Below are 21,949 nucleotides of genomic sequence, written 5' to 3' on the forward strand. Positions count from 1 at the left end.
CAGGATTCTAAGGTGGGATTAATTTTGAGAAACTCAAGATACTTTGTCATCAATATTAAAATATTTAGTTATTAATATATTGGAATCAGAAGAATAAGAGGAATGGAATCAGAGGAATAAGTAATGTGCCTTAAAGAGCTTAAAGACAAAGTTTAAGGAGAATTGAGAAGTTTCATTTTCAGAGGCAGTTGGTCCTTTATATTATTTTGATGGATTTTAACCCATTTGCACCTGAGGCATAGGATATATTCTCCAAGGTTCTTTACCACTCACTTAGGTAATAACTGAGAGTAGAGCAGAAGAGGCTGCCTTTTCCAAGCCTGTGATCTCATGCCCTTGGAAGGCACATATTTCCCCCCCCCCTTGTTTTCCTTCACAAGTCAAACCTAAAAGCAGCGACAGCAGTGATAACAAGCTTAGAGGAAAGCTCAGCTGTCCTTTCAGGCTTGCCTGGGGGGTTAGTTTAGGAAGCTACAGTACAATCACAAAAGAAGTTTCTGTCTTTAATTTTGAGTTTTTTAAGCTTCACATTCAGAGCACAAGTTTGGTTATTGTCCTCTGGTTCTGTTCAAAAAGCTGTTTTCTGATGCATTTTAAAAGCAACTGTAGGTCTTTCTTCTGTTCGGGACATGGTTATTAGGTGCTCAGCTCAGGTTTGGCAGTAAACTGGAAAACTAGCGCTGGGTTCCTTTTCCTTCTGACTGCCCATGACAGTTGCAATTACTATCCATTGTTCATAGGTGGCTGGAAAGTGGAGAGTATACAATAGTGTATTGCCCTCTGGGTGTAAATGAATTTGACTTAAAGGTTCTTGGGGGGTCAGGCACGAAGATTATGTAGTGCCCAGGAATGTAGTTTTCATGCCACTTCAGAAGTTAGACAAGAACAATGGTTTAGTTGTTTGGGCAGCTACTTTTTATGAGGCAAGTAAAGGTGTAAGTCTTTGGTACTCAAACACTGTTTTTTGTTGGGGGAGAGAAGGCTAAGTCCGAGCCTTTTTTAAAATCTGAAAAAATTAATTTATTATTAGATGATTTATTAATAATAATTTAAAATAATGACTTTGAAGGGAACCTTTGCATGTTAGGATGTTTAGAGTATTTACAGGGTCTTATTGTGGATTGAAACTTTTCTCCTCCATTTACAGTGGTCAGTTTTCATTTAAATTTTAAGTTCTGGAAATGTGTGAATGTATGTGTGTGTGTATGTGTGTGTGTGTGTGTGTGTGTGTTATGCGTGTGCACTCACGACCGCTTTTGAATACTTTATAGCCAAGTGAGAACTGAGCTCAGTTCTTAAGTGCAGGTTTTAAGTTGCTATCAGTGAATTACTTTAAGGGCATTTGGACAAATATTAGAATCACAGCTTGGACAAGTTTAGAGGAGTATTTCTTACTGTAAATATTTTACAAGTAAAAATGATAAACATTTTTAAATAGGAGAAATAAATAGCATTTGATTTGTATGGTTTAGCTATCAATAAATAGTTGTCATACCCACTTAAAGTCAATCTCATTTTTCAAGAAACAAAGTGAGTTAGTGAAGGTCACCCTCTTCTAAGAACATAAAATTATTTTTCCAGTTAGATTATTTTACCTGTTAGAATTTATACCATTTTATGCTCTGGTACTTTGGAAATGTGAAGTAATTAGGTTTTAAAGTTACGTTAGAAACAATCCTCTAACAAACACATAAGAAGGACACTAGATCTGGTTTTGCAGAACAAAACAGTTTGACAAAAAATCTTTGCCAACAGCCGTCGATATATGCTATAAACTGATTAGTGGCCTGATGGAATTATTTATTTCTGCTTTTCTAATCAGCCATATAGTGTAACTGGCCAGTTTACAGAGTCTTTTCCCTTATCTGTAGCAGAAGCACTGAGCAACAGTGGTGTGAATGGTGAAGAAATCTTTTATAGTCTCATAGTTATTGAGAAGAGGGGGAAACAGTGCTTGCACTCCAGTTAGCAATGAATAGTGCCACACTCTGTTTCAGCTAGCATAAAATGCCGTCACACTGAAGGTCATTGCATTGGCACCTCACCTGAGGACAGTATCTGGGGATCTGTGGTGGCTTTAACTAATCTAAACAGATCATTTGTTTTTCAACAAAGTAATTGCAAAATTTGTATTTTGCTGACTTAGTATTTATTTATAGAATTATAACACAAATATCTACATGCAGAATACTCTCAATTATTTCTATCTTGGTGAGGTTATAAAAGCAGGGCAATGTTTGGAAGCTTCTCTGGCCAGGACACTCAGGAAATTCTACATCCGTTTCTCTACTTGCCTTATTTGAAGAACTTTTTAGAGCCTAGTTTGTTTCCCCTTGGTATCCCTGATGGACCCCGTGACCCTGGTCACAATGCATCAATTTAGGTCCACAAAGTGTTGAATCTGAAGTTAAGGAAAGTGCCAGCTGAATTTCATATAATAAAAAATTGGCTCTTTTTGAAGGCTATAATTTTGTTTTTTATGAAAAATAGGATATAAAGGCAAATACCTATAGAACTGCCAATAAAGGATTTGAGGAAATAATCCATTCAGCAATACCATAGTCTTTCAGAGCTCATGAATTAAAGACATATTAATTCTGAATTCTTAAGCGAGGCCTTTGACTGAATCCAAATTTTACAGAACAAATCCTTTTAATAAAGGGATTTGTTCTGCAAAGTTTGGACTCTGTTGAGGGACTTCACTTGGGAATCTGGAGGGCCACATGTGGCCTTGAGGCCGCAGGTTCCCCACCCCTGACAGACAACATGTAAAATGTTGAGATAAAAGAGACATGTAGATTCAGTATGTGGCTTGACAGAATTAATTCTGTTTAAATAACATTAGATGATTTGAAAATAAGCGGGCTTGGAATAGGAATCAGAACCTAGATAAAAAATCTAGTAAGTGATCCTTGGAGTTTTATAAATTTAAAACTTGGAAACTAATATTTTAGCATTTTGATATGTAAGAGTTTGTATCACTTTGAAGGTTGTTTTAAACCCATTCTTTTAACATACAGTAACAATTTAAGAGTTACATTGTTTGCTAATAGTAATCTTGTGGTTATTACATTTGCACATTAACCTAAAACATGTATGTCTGCACATTTTTACAAAGGGGTTGGAAATGTTGATTATTTTCTGAGATAACTGTTGGATCTGGAATTTGTTCAATACAAGAGTCAGCCATAAGGAAGGTACATAACATGTAGTCATTTACTTCTAAATAGAGTAAATGTTTAATGTTTTTAATCTCCACTAAGCTTGTTTTATAGTTCCTCTGTAGTTGCTTATGAGTAATGTTTTCACTTTTTGTAAAAACTACTTCATAAGAACTAAAGAAAGACTGCTGGCACACAGAATATAAGTTTTCAAAATAAGTTTGGCAATGTCTATAAAAACAAAAAGTGACTACATTTTCTATAAACCAATGACTTGCTCTGTCTCAGAATGCCAGCGTCCTCATGCCAGTGCGTAAACACAGCTAGTGATGGGAAGAGAACGAGCAGCCACTGGGTCACAGCTGATCTGGATACTGATGGTCCAGTCCACCATGTAGGAAGATTTACATATTTTGTACCTGTTAAATACAAAGCAGGCATTCAATAATGTGTGTCTTAAACGTAATGTGAAAAACTCAACTCTTACATATTTAATCTGCATTTTATATTTGAAAAAATCCTCTCCTCAACATTTTTCTAATTTAAAAATACATTCATTCATTCATTTCAAAAATATTCACTTGTTTGAGAGGTGTAAAAATTACAAAATTAAAATAATTATAAAAGCTTATTTGTTTTCTTGTAGATATGGACTCCAAACCTTGTTAAAACACTGTCTAGATCATTGGATAATGCAATTGACCTGAAACTTTTTTCTGTTTTATACTAACATTTACTAGGGAAGCATAGTGTAGCCAAAATGATTTGATGTTATTGTGGGCTGATTCTTCCAAGTGCTGGAGAAATCAGGCCACCTTTTTGGGTTTATTTCCTTATCTACTCAGTTTTTTAAAAAGTTGCAGATTACTATTTGTTGCTCGCCACTTTGTAAACATCTTTCCTATAGGCAGTTTGTGAACATCCTCCTTGTAAAATTAGTGTGACAAAATCGTTTTATTTTTATTTTACAAATGAAGAAATTGAGACTCAGAGAGATTAATTATCCAAAACTATGTACTGTAGCTATGGCAGAGATTTGAACCTACTTCTGTCTGGCTTCAAAATCTGTGCTTTTTACATGATGCTTGGCAGTTTGTCTTCAATAAAGGTGGACTGGGTGATCTCTAAAATCCTTTAAAACTTGGTAACACTTCCTGGCCCACCATACCCTGATGAAGAACTCCTATAATTTGCACCAAAGATATTCTGTCTATAGATCTGTCCCTAGCACACAAACTGTTTTGTATTATTAGTCTGTTTACATATCAACCTTCCCCTTGTAGACTACCTAATTTTCGGTTGGCCCAAAGTCACATATTTGAGGGATGAATGGCAAATGAAAAATGACATATTTTGAGATGACTATTATTGACTGTATTCTAAATGTAGCATATTTAATGTGATATCTAAAATAATGGTTTTTATATTTTAAGTACAATAAGTGGATGGAATAGTCTTGGAAAAAGTCCTTAAAAGTATTAATACAGTCACCATTAAAAGGTAAAAATTTGTATTTACTATAGAAATTATAATACATACATCTATTTCATAATGTCCCAGAAACAAAACATGCAGTTATTGGACCATAGTAGTAAAGACTACAGCTGCTTGTTAAGTGTTTCATTTCACTCTAATGGCTGACACCCTTAAAACTGAATGCTTTCTATATTTAAATCCAAGCCAAGACCCACCCTTTAGGATACTGAAGCAAAAACAACACTATTTTGTCAAAAGCAATAATAAATATCTTTTTTAAAAAATGTAAAAGTACTTATAGTATTAGTATATAAGAGGGTATCAATTAATTTGTACTCAGTCATGTAATAAACTATGATATTCCTTATATAATTTTAATTGACTCCAACTTCTGAGGCATATCTATGTTACGGTAAAAAATATGTAGCAAATTTTATCAAAGTTTGATTAAATTCTTTCTTAATGAAAAGGACAAATTAATAGATATTTGCATATTGGATAACCTAACAACAAATACTCCTTTTAAGAATTGGAATAATGCCATCTTCATTTATCCCTTTTGATGAGGGTTCTGCCTTTTCTCTCTTGTTGGATAAGAATGGTGCTAAAACCTTTACTTATAAATTTACAATAACTTATTAGTTTTTATTCATTGTATTTTCAGTTTATTCAACAAGGCTGTTATCTGTCTTGCCATGTTCTAGCTCTGGAGATAGAATGGTAGAAAATACAGTGGACAGATTCCTGCCCTCCTAGAGCTTACAGTCTGGTAGTAGCTCTTCGCCAGGCCGAATTTTAAAGGTAACACAATGAATGATTTTCAGATGCTTCAAATGGAATACCAGTTGAAAGCAACAACATTTCAATAAGAAAAATTAAACCAAGTAAAGTCCTATCCAAATTGTTATACTAATAGTCTTAAGAAACATGTATAAAACAAATAAGCAAACAAACAATCCTGGGAAAGATTGTTGCTTTGAAACAAAGAATTAAATGTCTGGTGATTTCCTGAGAGAAAAAAAACATAATCTCTAGTTTACTTTTAGGCCTAAAATTCTAGCACTTTTTGCCTCTTGAGTGAGTTTACTTTTATTTTTCCTTGATTTAGATACTTTGATCATGATAATTTGATTTCAAGCCATATGTCTATTTTATTTGGATGGAATAAAACAAATTGGGAAAATATCAGCTTCCTTGTATTTTTTCTTATTATTTTAATACGCTTGAGATCATTCTTACTTCAAGAAATCCTAAGGAGGATTATCTTTATGCATAAAATAGTGCAGTGTCAGCTAATCATGGACTTTTCTCTGTTCTTAAGGTTTTTTTATTTACTTTATTCATTCAACAGGTGGTTATCAGGTGTCCACTATGAGTCAGACATTATTCTGTAGATGCTGAGGATGTAACATTGAACAAAACAAATTAGTATCCTATTATCATGAAGTGTATACTCTACTCTGGAAGATAAAATAAATAAATAAATATATCAATACGAATACAGCATATAATGCTAACTACTGTGAACAGTATAACGATTGGATGATGTGATAAAAAGTGAGGTATGGTGACTTCTATAGTTTCAGTGTTCAGGGAAGGTCCTCTAAGGAGCTGGCCTTTACGTTACTATCTTAGAAGGATCTGGGTGTATTTGTTTGTTTATTAACTTTTTCATTTAAATTTAAGCTCTATGAAGATAATAAATCTTTTTAGGCTTGTACTTGTAGTATCTCCAACACTTAGAATAGTGTGAGGCACATGGGAGGTGCTCGGTGAATATATGCTGAATACATGAAAGATAAAAGCCAGTCATTTGACGTAGTCTCAGTTGAGGAAGATTTTGCTGCACCACAGGAAATTTGGCCATGTCTAGAGACATTTTTGGGTGTTATAACTAGGAGTGTGGGGGGGTCCTACCTGCATCTAAAGGATAGAGGCCAGAGATGCTATGCAAGATAGCTCACCACAAAAATGATTGGCCCAAAATTTCAACAGCACTGAGGTTGAGAAACCCTGATCTAGGGGAAGAGTTTTCTGAGGGAAAGCATTGACATGCAAAGGCCCTGTGGGAGAGCAAGTTTGCATATTGGTATTAGAGGAACTCAAAGAAACATATTGGCAAGAAAGAAAATGGGAAGAGATCATGCCAGGGAAGAAGGTAAGGGCCACACCATTCAGGGCTTTGTAAGAGTCGGAGTTTGTATTTTATTTCATGTACAGAATAAAGCTATGAAATAGTTTTATACAGATGTGTGACATGATTTGATTTACCTTTGTAAGAAGATCATTCTGAGCATTTGTTTGGAGAGTGGAAGAATTGGAAATTGGCACAATGGTTAGAAAATTATTGTTAATAGTCAAGGCAGGAGACGATGGTGGCCTGGATTAAGGAGTAGTAGTGGAAATGAAGATACTGATGTCACATTATATTAAGGAATGTTTTGAATTGTACTGCTTCTATGGAACCGACAGAAATACAAATGAGTGCCGTGCCTTGTAGTTACTGGGCAAGAGGAAGACTGAAACAATATTTTTGTCTCTTACTTCAGTAATCATTCATTCTAAGGGGAATGAAGCAGGACTTACATTACAAACATGAAAGAGTGCAAATAACTGAAACATGAAAATAAATTACTATCAGTCACTCACACACAAGTGAACTCACACTAGTAGGTATCTGAGTCAGATGTATGGACAAACATGACTGTGTCTCCATAGTGTTAGGCACTAGTATGACTCTTAAAAATCTGAATCTAGGTGAATAAGCAATGGCTCTTCTTTTGTTTGAGAGGGCTCTGGGGTTTTCCAAGGATCTAGTTAATACTCTTTTTGCTTTGTTAAAGTGCAGGATGTTTTGTGACTCTTACTAGTTTCCCCAGTGTTCACAGACCCCTTATTGAGCCCGCTCTAACCACTTGGAGATCATTGTGAACAACAGGGTAATTTAGAGATGAAGCCATGGGACTGACTCCTTCATCTTACATTGCTACTTTCGTAAAAATGGGAAGGATTTCTTTTGCAAAAGCTTAAGTTCCTTGGCTCAACTCTCTTGAGCCCAAACTAGAATCCCTATGCAATTCATAGAAGATAAAACATTTTCCCTTTTCTCCTGGCTACGTGGCATACCTACACTTGAAAGTGGTTTAAAACGAAGGGGCTTTATTATTTATGTCATTCATTAAACAATGTTAGATAATTTGCTGTATGCCGGGCATATGCTATTTGTCATTGCCTATTGTAGGTAATGAGGATATAAAAGTTGATAATTTACAATTGCTGCTATCACAGCTATCTCTCCTGGCTTTGGGAGTAAAATATGAACGTAAGATAATGCAACATAATGATTAAATACCATAATGAAGACATATACTCTGTGGATTCCCAAAGAAGGGGAACACTTATCAGTGGAAATCAGGAAAACAGCCACAAAAAACAAGATACATGAGCTGGAACCTGAGGAATGAATGTTTAGGGAGAGAACTACCTGGACAAGGCACTTGCGAAGGGCAACATTTGCATGTATTAGGAGGGGTAACAGTAGAAAATTCAGTGTGGCTAGAAGTCAGGATGCACAAAGGATATGGGAAGCGTAGGTGGTATTTTGAAGAACCTCATTTATTTCTAAGAATGAGTCGACACTTTATTCTGAAGCCAATGTGGAACAGGTAGAGGTCTATGATAAGGTTGCCACAATTCATGAAAAAGCTGATGAAGAATGGCAGTGGCGATGGAGAAGGGAGGCTGGAACAAGGACTCTCCTGAAGTGCACTGTGGCAGTATTTATGTTATATTATCATTTGTGTAAAATAAATTGTTATGGGTTGAATTATGCACCTCCCCCTGCCATTTATACATCGAAGTCCTAGTACCTAGAACCTCAAAATGTGAGCCTGTTTGGACAGAGGGTCTTACAAAGGCAATTAAATTAAAATGAGTCATTACGGTTAGCCCTAATCCAAGATGCCTGGTATCCTTATAAGAAGAGGAAATTTAGACAGGGGCATGTACAGAGGGAGATGGTGTGAACACACATGGTGAAGACAGCCATATGCAAGCCAAAGAGAAAAGCCTAGAACATATCCTTCCCTCATGGTCCTCAGGAGAAAGCAATGCTACTGACAACTTAATCTTGAACTTGCAGCCTCTGGAACTGTGAGACAATAAATTTCTGTTCTCTACACCACCCGGTCTGTGGTACTTTGTTACAATAGCCTTGACAAACTAATACAGAAATATTCCTGTATATGCTTAAATCTTCTTTAACAAGGATAGGATACACAAGAAAATAGTAATAGTGGTTACCTTTGCAGAGATAGTGTTGGGCGGGACAGTGTTAGGAAGAGATCTTTTACTATCTATTTTTATAATTATTTACTCATGTGAACATAATATTAAAAATTTTTAACTAATTAAAAGTACAGGAAAACAAAACAAAGATATTTTGAGGAAAAATTACTATGATTTGTTGATATAATTTATACTGGGATGGATAGTTGAGAAGAGAACTGAGGATGATGTTAATCTTTCTAGCTTTGAATGTTGATTGGGTGACAATGCTTTGAAAATTGTAGGAAAATGATGAATTCTATTTTATACATGTTGAATTCTATGACTGAGATGTGCACTTAAAGTGTATATCTGGGCTGGGTATGGTAGCTCACGCCTGTAATCCCAGCACCTCTGGGAGGCTGAGACAGGAGGGTTGCTTGAGGCCAGATTGGGCAACATAGGAAGACCCCATCTCTACAAAAAATTAAAAAATTAGCCAGGCTGGTGCCGCATGCCTGTAGTCCCAACTATTTGAGAGGCTGAGGCAGGAGGATTGCTTGTATCCCAAGAGTTTGAAGCTGCAGTGAGCTATGATTGCACACTGCACTCTAGCCTGGGCAACAGAGAGAGACCCTTTCTTATTTATTTATTTATTTATTTATTTATTATTTTACTTTTTTTATTTCTGCATATTATGGGGGTACAAATGTTTAGGTTATATATATTGCTTTTGCCCCACTTGAGTCAGAGCTTCAAGTGTGTCCATCCCCCAGACAGTGCACACTGCACCCATTACGTATATATATACTGATGAACGTTACTACTATATGTGCACTTAAGTGTTGATCAGTTAATACCAATTTGATGGTGAGTACATATGGTGATTGTTTTTTCCTTCTTGTAATACTTCACTTAGTAGAATGGGCTCCAGCTCTATCCAAGATAATACAAGAGGTGCTAGATCACCATGTTTTTTGTGGCTGAATAGAACTCCATGGTATACACATACCACATTTTGTTAATCCACTCATGTATTGATAGGCACTTGGGTTGTTTCCACATCTTTGCAATTGTGAATTGTGCTGCTATAAACATTCGAGTGCAGATGTCTTTTTTATAGAATATCTTTTGTTCCTTTGGGTAGATGCCCAATAATGGGATTGCTGGATCAAATGGTAGTTCTACTTGTAGCTCTTTGAGGTATCTCCATATTGTTTTCCACAGAGGTTGCACTAGTTTGCAGTCCCATCAGCAGTGTATAAGTGTTCCTATCTCTCTGCATCCAACCAACATTTATTGTTTTGAGACTTGTTGATAAAGGCCATTGTCACTAGAGATAAGTGATATCTCATTGTGGTTTTGATTTGCATTTCCCTGATGATTAGAGATGTTGAGCATTTTTTCATGTTTGTTGGCCTTTAGTCTATCTTTGTTTGAAAAGTTTCTGTTCATGTCCTTTGTCCACTTTTTGATGGGGTTGTTTGATTTTTCTTGCTGAGTTTCCTAGGTTTGGATAGATTCTAGTTAATAGCCCTTTATGGGATGTGTAACATGAGAATATTTTCTCCCATTCTATAGGCTGTCTGTTTGCTCTTGTGATAGTTTCCTTGGCTGTGCAGAAGCTTTTTAATTTGATCAAGTCCCATTATTTATTTTTGTTGTTGCTGTGATTGCCTTTGGGGTTTTCTTCATAAATTCTTTGCATAGGCCAATGTCTATATGAGTTTTTCCACCCTATTCCTCTAGAATTTTTATAGTTTCATGTGCCTTAGGTTTAAGTCTGTTATCCACCATGAGCTGATTTTGGTGAGAGGTGAAAGGTGTGGATCCTGTTTCAGTCTTCTACACGTGGCTATTTAATTCTCCCAACACCATTTATTGAATAAGGATTCTTTCCCCCAGTGTATGTTTTTGTCTGCTTTGCCGGATGGTTTTGTATCAGGGTTCTCAGTTCTGTTCCACTGGTCTCTGTCTCTGTTCTTGTGCCACTACCATGCTGTTTTTATTACTGTAGCCTTCATTATCTAAACAGAAATCGAAAGGTAAGAATCAACAGCTGATCCACATGGGAAAGAATCAGCAAAAGACCTCTGGAAGTAAGAAGAATCAAACGGTAAGCACACCTCCAAAGGGGAACACCTGCTCTCTAACAATGGATATCAACCAAATTCAGAACAGCAAAATGATAGAAGAAGAATTTCAAACATGGACTGTAAGAAAACTCAATGATGCAAGAGAAAATGGATACCCAACACAAAGAAACCACAAAAAAATCCAGGACTTGGAAGAAAAATTCACTAAAGAAATTGAAGTAGTAAAGAAAAATCAAACAGAACTTCTGGAAATTAAGAATTTATTCAAGGAATTACAAGACACAGTGGAAAGCCTCAAGAATAGGGTAGATCAAACAGAAGAAAGACTCTCAGGGATTGAAGATAACACCTTTCAATTAAATAAGTCAGTCGTGGAGATAGAGTAGAGGAATAAGAGAAAAGAACAAAGCTGTCTCTTAAAAAAAAAAAAGAGAGATACCCGTTCTAAACCTAGAAATAGGTTACTAGGGCTGAGGCCAGTCTTAGTGTTGGCACATGCCTTATTATTTCATTGACTTTATTTTATTTTAAAACTCATGTTAAAATATACAAACTATACATCTCAGAATTGTTGAAATATAGACTTTATGAGTTAAAGCATGTAAGTTATTTTAAGTCCAAAAAAAGGTAAAGAATAGGACTGGGAAGAATATGAACATTTATGGGTGGCATAAGAGGAGGAGTCAGTGAAAAAGATTGAGAAGAAAAGGTTAGCTAAGCAGTAGTTGAAACAAATTGGAGTTGTGTCCAGGAAGTCATGTGAGAAGGCTCAAGGCTTAGTAAGGTAGGCTAAAGGTTCAGAACGTCTGAATTGACTATGGACTATAAAATTATAAATTTTGTTTTAAATTTGAAATAAATCTTATTTATGTCTTTGGAAGAAGACAATAATTTTGTTAATCTTTCATGTACTGAATGCCAAATGATATTTTTTAATACTCATCAGCAAATAATGTACAGTCAACCCTTGAACAACACGGGTTTGAACTATGCAAGTGCACTTATATGGGGAATTTTTTCAACCACACATGGACCAAAAATACCGTATTCACAGGATGCAAACCCACATCTGTGGAGAGTTTTGTTTATGTGGGCTCCTCAGGGCAGACTGTGGGACTTCAGCATGTGCAGATGTGGGTATACACAGAGGTGGGGGGCCTGGAACCAATCTCCTGCATATAGGGATGACTGTATTTGTTTATACATTGATATTCTATCATTTATTAAAATGGATAATGCCACCTGAAGCTTTTAAGTTATGTTTCTAAGTATTGAGATAAAATACACTTTTCTCAATATGTAAAGAATTATGTTAATAATATTAATTGTGAAAAAATTGCCAACTACAGAAATAGGAAGAAAAAATGAAAATGACTTATAAACACATCACCTAGACATAGCCACTATAGTAGATAAATTTGTTTTCAGCCTTTTTTGCCTACAAATATAGATATGTGCATGCATTGAGGTGTTTATACAAGTGTTTCATTTCTTTGCAACTTTTGTACCTAGATTTATATCATGACCAAGATCCCATATCATTGAATGTTCTTCAAAAATAATTTTTTTCATGGCTCCAAAATACTCTGCTATATAGATGTTCCATAATTATTTGATTTTTCCCATGTGACATTTAGATTGTTTCTAGTATTTCATTTAAAATAATTATGAATATTTACCTATAATTCTTATGGTTTTCTTGGGCTAGATTTTAGAAGTGGAATTAGTCCATGAAGGTTATTAACATTCCAAGACATGATGCATATTACTGTTCCTTGTGTGTATTCCTTGATATGTGGTAGCAATTTACTTCTCTACTAACAATGTCGGAAGATACACATCTTGTTATCATATAAATACTTTCATTAAGAAAATCTTCCCAGGACATATTTAGATTATTTAATATTAGGATACAATAGTCATGTAGTTCTTATTCTTAGAGTAAGTGTTCTCCTCTTTTGAGGAGAATTACAATTACAGTCCAAATATCTGAGGTATAATAAATTATTAGCAACATGTTATTGATCACCTTCCCTGAATAAGGCTAGGTTTTGATAATGAAAAAGAGTAAAAAGAATGGTTCTTGCCTTATATTCCCATAGAATTTATTTTTTGGATGTTTGTTCTCTAGTCTATATGTAAAATACATTAAAAACTTTCTATTCTAACTGGGCACATGAAAATTATAAGCCATTGACTATAGCTACTACTTCCTAAAAAAGCCCTACTTTTCCAGCGTAAATTGGTAGGAGAAATGCAGTGGGGTTGAGAAGGGTGACTGAGTTATAACAGATCCTTCTATCTAATTATGTATACAGGTGGCAAATGCATTATCAAAAGAGTGCTTAGTGTCATATGTTTGAAGTGAAAATTGTAATTAAAGAGGGTATTCTCTCCTATGTGTTAGTACTTTACCATAGGAGTCTTGTCTATCTTGTTAGTTTTAAAAGAACAATTAAAAGTGATGCTCTTTCTATTTCAGTGAAAGGCACACATTTCCCTTGTGTCAAATAAGTATTTTAATCTAAGAAGATTCATTGGCATGTTTTAAATATCTTGACCATACTATTTATTTTCAGTTAGAACCATAACTTCTCCAAATTTTAGATTTTTGTATAATCTTAGGTGACCACAATGTAATGTTAGTTTGCCAGCCATATTTCATTATTTCATGATAGCCTGTATTTGTGTTCTCAAACTTTAATATTTGCTCTAATACCTATATTTTATTTTTGAAGATAGATGCTGAGTGGCATATGGGAATACAGTCTAAAACTTGACTGGCTAAATAGATTTATCCTCTTTTTTATCATAGGATTCTTTAGTGCTTCAAGATTCATTTTTAAGGAAGAGAGAATCGTATCACTAATACTAATGTCTTGATATCTTGATATCTTGATAATTATGGCTATGAATTTTAATTTTTTTATTTGTCTTGCCTCTTTAATTAGATGAAAAACTGCCATACTTAAGGCCAGGAACTGTGCTTTACACATCTTTTTATTTCCAGCAGGCCCCAGCATAGAACATTCAAAATAGTAGATGCTCAGCAAACAACTGTTTATTTACTTATAAAATAAAAGAAAAATTCTATAGATTATTACTGTTCATAAATAAAAAACATTCAAAATGTTTGTTCATTCTGGTATTTTGTCTAGAAGTCCAGTGTACTATCTGTTGTGCCACAGAGCCAGGTTCATTTTTATATTTTATAATAGATAAGTAGCCATCACTTTTTACTGTTGAGTGAAAATCTGAAAGAAAGGAAATAATGTTTTTATATGTGTTGAACCTTTTACTTGGACTAATTCTTTATTCAACAGAGCCATTGTCTTTGAAACATCACTCTCTTCTCATTTATCTTATCTGTTTTATTGCTGTATTATTTTCAGGGACTCCCGAGAGCCTAGCTGAGAAAGAGAGGCAACTCATGGGTATGATCAATCAGCTGACCAGTCTGCGAGAGCAACTGTTGGCTGCCCACGATGAGCAGAAGAAGCTAGCTGCATCTCAGATTGAGAAACAGCGCCAGCAAATGGAGCTGGCCAAGCAGCAACAAGAACAGGTGAGTAAGAACTAGAGATGCGATCAAATTCCTCAGACATTGCTTTGATGAATGAGTCCATCTGTCCACCCCAATTAAGTAAATATAAAGGCAAAATCCAAAGCAAACACAGAAAAAAACTAGATCTTAAGAAGCTTATTAAGCACTTTGGTGGTAAGTAGCATAGAAGTAATTGTAAACAAGGTAAATTCTGATAGGTCATGAGAGAAATACCAAAAAGAACCATGGAGAGTCAAGTGAACATTTCTAGTAAGAAACATTTTGAAAGAATTCATTAGAGAGGTGATATTTGAGACATGCTTTGAAGAACAGGTGGGACTCAGCAAGTAAAATGAATTTCCAATTAGGGAGTAGTAAGTTCAGTTAGGAGGCTGTTATAATAATTTAAATGAAAAGTGGTGAGAATCTAAATTAAGCACAGGTAGTGATCATGGACAAAGAGAAGAGAAAAGAAAGAAAGAAACATGTCAGAGTTATGGTTAGTAAAAAATTGGGGGCAAAAGGGAGAGGAAAAGTGTTGAATCTCAGTAAGAGGGAGAATGAGAATGTCATCACTAGATACAGGAAAAGTTAGAAGGAGGACAAATTTGGAAAAGAAGGTGGTTTTATTATGTTTAACTAGAGCTGTTAGGTTGTCCAGTTGGAGATATGTGAGAAACAGCTATAAACTACCAATCTGCAGTTTGGAAGAAAGGATTGAGCTAGATTTTTTAGGTTGTTTATTTAGAGATGGTGGTTTAAACTACTGGAGTAGGTAACATTCATTTATTTATTCAATTAATAGCAATCGAGCGCTTCTTATGTGCCCAGTACTGTGCTAATTAATTACTGAGGCTGTGTCAATTAACCAGAGTGACAAAGCCCCTAAATTCTAGTGGAAAGAGAGAGATCATTAACAAAGGAACAAATAAATTAACAAAATAATATCAGATAGTGATAAGTAACTTGAAGAAATGAAAAAAGAATGATATGATAAATGTTAATTGGTATGACAAGACAGTGCTTCTTAGATTGGGTGGTTGGATAAATCTTTCCAAAGCTGTGGCCATTGGGCTCAAATCTAAATGACATATAAGAGGCAGCCATATTAATATCTGGGGCCACAGTATGTCATGCAGACATATGGCATGTTTATAGGTCTTAAATTAAAGTGGAAATATCACAAGAAATTAGAAAGGCACTGAGGGTAGATCCTTGGGAGATACTGGTATATAGCTGGCAAAGAGAGGAAAATGAACTTATGTAGAAAGAATCAGATACAGAAGGGGGGCCAGGAGTTCGGTGTCATAGGAAACAAGAAAATATGGAAATTTTAAGAATTTATAGGTGACAGTGTTAAATGCTACAGAAAAGTAGGCATTCTAATATCAGATTGAAGGTACTAGGTTTGTCACTTAGATTCTCATTGTTAGCCTTGAAGAGTGAGGCTTCTATGGAGTTTTAGTAGCAGGAATCAGACAATAACTGGCAAGTATGCAGTAGGACATAGAGGCAATGCCTATGAACTACCATTTAGAGAAATTAATGGTAAAGGGAAGGTATGATAGAGGGTTTCATAGGGTCAGGTTACAAAGAAGGATGGCACCTCTTTTCTACAGCTAAGTCCCTTTACTATCCCATGCTGTAGGCACATTCCACTCACCATTTCAAGTAGAGGATGGCCAGTATTTAATCAAGGGCATTTGTGTGTCTATACATGTCTGTAAAACCTTCCAAGCAGCTTTCAAAATATAAACTAGCAGTCTTGAAAGAGATAAAGAAATACTCAGATTATGTTTGGGAGCCCCCCCCCATTATTTCCATTTCATTCTTCTCTGCTTGGTGTGGTTCATCTCTGCCTGAAAGATGATATTTTTATTTTTAATGAAATGCCTCATCACTTTCCTTAAAGATATATTTGGCCTGTTATTACATAGGGGCCATATTCCTCTTGCTTTTCCCCATAATAAAAGAATTCAGAATGTTTGCCTGTACCAATATAAAAAACACCATTCTTTTTTTGTCCTTAATTCTCAATCCTTCAGACATCTGAATTCTGGAGAATCCTAGGGGCCTCTAAAGATGTAGTTTAGATGGGAATATTTCTTCATAGAGCATCTCTACTTATTTTGGTGGTTCTAAAAAATCTATCCTGAAAAATCTGTCGTGAAAAATCTAAGCAATCAGTGATGGAGAGGAAGTTTCTTTTCTTTCTCTTTCACATTCTGCTCTATCCCTGAAGATCATTAAAGGATTCTAGAGTCCTTTGATTCTACTACTTTTTCAAGACCTCTGACATTCTCCTTAGAACTCTAGAAACCATTAGGTTCTTCCAGAATTTCTCTCTTGTGTTGGCTAGATGTCCCAAAATGCTACCTCCCACAGCCAGAGAGAAGAGCCTTGGTGACAGCTGCAGGTCAGGTTTCTGGAGCCTATTTGGCTCTCTCAGCCGCCTTCACCCATACTGAGCTGGCAGGCATAGTCACCACTCTGTATTCACAGATCTCTTCGTGAAGGACATTTAATACTTACTACTTAAGAGTCAGGTCAGGTTCGTCTTCTTTCAAGAACTCCTTTCCTGACGCTCCTCCCACCACTCCCTGCTCAGCATAGGACTACCCTACCCTGCACGCTGTAGTACTCCTATTATAGCCCTTACAAACGCTAAGGGGTCTGTTCACTGACCAGCCTTTCTACCAGATTCTGAGTTCCATTCCACATCCATCTATTCAACATATGTCCATTGAGCACCAATTGGATGCTAGGTTCTTTCTAATTATTGGGGGTTGAGTGGGGGAATAAAAAAGGCAAAAATCTCTCATGTATTGAAATCTAGTCAAGAGAGACAGACAATAAGTAAACCAGTAAACTACAGTATATGTTGGTAAGTATCATGTTGAAAAATAAAGCATGGAATTGGGGATGAGGGTAGCAGATAGAAGGATATGCTCTTTTAAAATGGGTGCTCAGGGAAGACCTCATTGACAGGGTAAGATATTTGAGCAGAGACTTGTAGGATGGAGAGAGTGAACCATGGGTATCTAGCCAAAGAGTGTTCCAGACAGAGGGAAAAGCAAGTGCAAAAGCCCAGAGGCAGGAGTATCCTTGGGAGTTAGGAACATCTTTGGTATGTTCAAAAGGCAGTTCAGAATCCATGTGGTAGGTGTGGAGTGACAAAAGGGAGAGAGGGAGGAAATGAAATCAGAGAGGCAGCAGGAGCCCAAATCATATAGGGCCTTGCAGTTGTTATATGGACACTGGCTCTGAATAAGACAGAAGAGTTCTGAAAAGATGAAGAACATGACACAATTGTATTATTTAAGAGGATATCTCTGATGCTGGTCTGTAACAGCCTGTAGGGAGCAAGGGCAAAAGCAGAAAGAGCAAACAGGAGACTGTGGCAAGAAGCCAGGCAAGAGATGCAGCGGCTTAGAACAGGGGAAAGAAAGTGTGGAGAGGTGGGAAGTGGTCAGGCTCTTGATATAGTCTTAATGCTCTGTTAAAAAGATTTAAATATCAAGTGAAATACTGATATGCGGGAAGAAGGAACTGGACTTAAGGAAAGAGTAATATTCTCTTTTTCTACCATCTCCTTTCCTTTCTTTGGAAAAAAGTTGTTTTCTTCTTTTACCATATTCCAAAGATAAAATGAAAACATTAAAATAATCATAATTATACCAGTGTCCATAAAAGAAGTAAAAAATTCATTATAGAGCATGCACAGTGGCTCACACCTATAATCCCAGCATTTTGAGAGGCTGAGGTGGATCACTTGAGGCCAGATGTTCAAGACCAGCCTGGGCAACATAGTGAGACCCCATCTCTAAAAAAAAAAAAAAGAATTCATTGTGCAGCCATGTAGACCCATCCCATCATATGGGTTCTTTACTTTTATTCATGGTAATTTTTTTTCCTTGAGTTTTAAACTTAGAAGTTAAGGGATTTATTTTTTTTAAATGAAAATGGTAGTGATTATAACTTGAGAATAAGATCTAGAGTTAATAAGAGTTTGATCAGTTTCATCAGATTAGAAGTTACACCTTCATAAGAAGGTTTTCTACCCTATAGCATGTAATGAAGTGTTTAAAATTTTCTTCTCACCTATTCACTCATTAATACATTCCATATCACATTTGTACCAGGCTCCACGCAGATAGTGAGGAAAATATCCATAGTCCCTACCCTCAACAAATTTAGGGACTTTACCCTAGGAGACAAAAAGATGTTAATAAAAGGAAAACAAATAAATATAAAATCACAGCATGAGGTATAGCATTAAGTAAATATAGAGGGTGTTATGAGTGCTAATAACACGGGGGGCAGTGATTGTGCTGTTCCCTAGGTTAGAAAATACCTAAGATGACTATATCGAGGGCCATATCTCCAATTTAGTTTTAGACCTGTTGAATTTGAGTACTTTAGAACAAGTTTCTGGATAAATGGGTCTGAAGCTAGAGAAACAAGTTTAGAAGTACTTGGCATACATGTGGAAGAGGGAAAACAATGGCATCTAAAATTGAGCCTTAGAGAATTACATTTAATGGCTGGACAGAGACATTAAAGGTGACTGAGAAGGAATAGACATGAGAGATAGGAACAAAACCACGAAAGTGTGATGTCATAGAAGCCAAGGGAGAAAGTTTGGGGTCAAGGGAAAGCATTTAAGTGTTGAATTCTGATGGGAGGTCAACATGTGAGGACTGAAAAACACTTCAGAATTAGAAATGAAAGTGATCGGTGACCTCTTTAAAAATCATTTTGATAGAGAAATGGGAGCAGCAACCAGAATGAAGTATGTTGAAGTCAGTGGTGAGTGGTTTGTGGGAGGCAGAAATGAGAACAGTATTTACCAAAAAGCAGAAAATACCAAAAAAACAAAAAATACCCAAACTAAGGAGGCTATGGTATCTTATAATACTTTGTGCTAACTGAATTCCTAAGTCACAACAACCCCCTGTGTATGCAACACTCTTGCTGTTGCAGAAAAGGGCCGGCAATGTCGAGGCAGTGCCTTCTTAATATATCACCGGGCAGAGGGATTTTTGAAATTCTAACATTCCTTTCTGGGAAATTTCACTGTTGTAGTATCTTAGGCTTCATTCATTTTAGGCCAAAAGGAACGTAACTGTTCCTGGAGACTAAATATCTTGTTCATCCTGGTTAAGGACGAATTGCTGATAATTTAGAGCCGTAGGCACATCTATTTCCATCGTCTTAATCAGTGTCATAGCAAACTTTAAGAAATAGAACATTGGTAATTTCTCCCCCATGACTACAATATACTCTTAAATGTTTGATGTGCAATTTCTCTACAGATTGCAAGACAACAGCAGCAGCTTCTGCAGCAACAACACAAAATCAATTTGCTCCAGCAACAGATCCAGGTCAGAAATCATAATTTCAATTAAAAAAATAGATTCTGTTTCTTATTTTTACATGACCTAACTGAAATGACCTCCAACATACAAATTACGTTCAGCGCAATTCATGACGTGTCACCTCCCGCACCACAGGAATCTGTCACAGGCCCTACTGTGCCAAGGAGCTTCAATTTAAACAAGCTAACAATAATTTTCATCTTACCCTGAGAAGAAATTACTGCAGAGAAATGTTTCATTTTCTCTTTACTTTAACGTTTAAAATGTGCCTGTAAGTGGTCTTAAAAGGGTAGGCACAGGGGACCAAAGCAGAAAGGTGCGGCAGGTTTTTGGGTAGAGATGGCCAGAAAGAAATTTTTTACTGTATGCCCAAGAGCCGTGTGTGATCAAGGTGGAACATAGGGAAGGCAGTGATTTGGTGTTCAAATTGATTTACCTGTGGTTTTGCCTGGAGAAAACTAGCCCGAAGGCTCTCTGCAACCTCCGTATTTTTGTTATATGGAAATTCACGATGATAAGGAAAATAAATGTAAGAAGGAAGGAAACAACTGTATTAGTAACAACGGGAAAAACTATTTTTGTCAGGGATGTCTTATTTCCACCATTTGCTAGTGGCATGAATTTTGACAAAATGTTTTGTTTCCCTTTATGAAAATTTACTTTTTGAAATGTACTTATTTCATAGAGATTTTTGAGGATTAAATGAAATCATGGACTAAAGAGCCTTAGCATAGTTTCAGGGCACCTGGTAAGTGCTCAAAACTTACTTGCTGTGACTATCAAGGAACTCAATTTCTGGAGCTCTGAATCCAAACATCTGTAACATCATCCATCTGGAGGTTACTGTTAGATTTGCAGTCAGCTAATCTGGGGAGAAATTCATCATTCTCTTGAAGTTACGTCTTGGGAATTCAAAATATTTTATTAGGAGTAAATATCGTAAATGACAGAAGCAAATGTGCCAAAACTATTTCATTCTTGTATGAATCATGTTTTATCTTTGCCAGCAAATTCTCTCCCATTTAATCAACTTGTGTCAGGTACACTTAATTTCTTTACTCTGGATTTAACAGCCCGATCAGTGTTTATCCTTTCTTGTTCTAATTGGGATTGTAGTGAGGTGGTGACAGCTTCAGTGAGATAGTGGAACGTCAGTGAGATGTTTCAACCAGGGATCTTTGCCTGCCTTAACTGTAATTATGATCAACACGTTTCTAATGTGTCATTGTGGAGTGTGGTTACTCATTTCAATAGTTTAAAACTGTTCATTGGACTTCATGTTCAGGCAGAGCACACTGAATATCTTTTTAGTTGATTGTACAAGGTTATCTGCATTTAAAATGTTTTTAAATATTAAAAAGATAATGTATTGAAATGGTTATGACAATTTCTCATCATAAATAAGATACAATTCCATAATCAGCAATGCGGTAAGTCACTTGATTTCACTGCAATTTGATGAGGGTTCCAATAGTTTTAAAATTTTATAACTTCTATAAGACTAAGTCCTTTGTTAAACAGAATTGCAAAAATACATCTAAACCCATATTATAAATATATATAAGTCTCAATAAACTGTGTTCTGACCAATTAGATTAGGTAGTACCTTCAATGCATTTTTTAGGAATGATGCTACAATTATGACCACTGCATTCACAATGTGGATTTTAAGCCCCGTATGATGACAGTAAGTTTAAATGGGTGGATTCTTGGTCCATTCTGTAGTGCCACGAAGTACTGCAATTTATAAGTCAGAGCATTTTTGAATGAACAGTGCTGGAAAAATTATCTGTCCTAGAAATGATATGATTATAGAAACTGGAATACAGAGAGTAAAGGCCAAGTTTAATGACTTGCTCAAGATCACACAATTAGTTACCGGTGGAATCGGGATTGGAAGCAAAGTTTTCTAACTACTAATATAAATTTTGCCAAGTATGAGAGTGTTAAAAGCTTAGAATTTCTATTTAATCAAAATGTTAAGCAGTTGGCTTCCACAAGTTCACAGAGTGGGGGAAAAAAGTTCCT

General features: G+C 35.8%; 1 protein-coding gene across 1 annotated transcript in view; it reads left to right on the forward strand.

Moving 5' to 3' along the window:
• Positions 1 to 21,949, forward strand: part of SOX5 (SRY-box transcription factor 5) — a 427,434-nt gene that overhangs the window by 196,610 nt on the left and 208,875 nt on the right. Inside the window, exons 5-6 of the mRNA XM_045554202.1 lie at positions 14,392 to 14,564; positions 19,859 to 19,927. Of these exons, the coding sequence (XP_045410158.1) occupies positions 14,392 to 14,564; positions 19,859 to 19,927 (242 nt within the window). The remainder of the gene's footprint in view (positions 1 to 14,391; positions 14,565 to 19,858; positions 19,928 to 21,949) is intronic.

This window comes from Lemur catta, chromosome 6 (genome assembly GCF_020740605.2).
Source record: "Lemur catta isolate mLemCat1 chromosome 6, mLemCat1.pri, whole genome shotgun sequence".
Lineage (NCBI taxonomy): Eukaryota > Metazoa > Chordata > Mammalia > Primates > Lemuridae > Lemur > Lemur catta.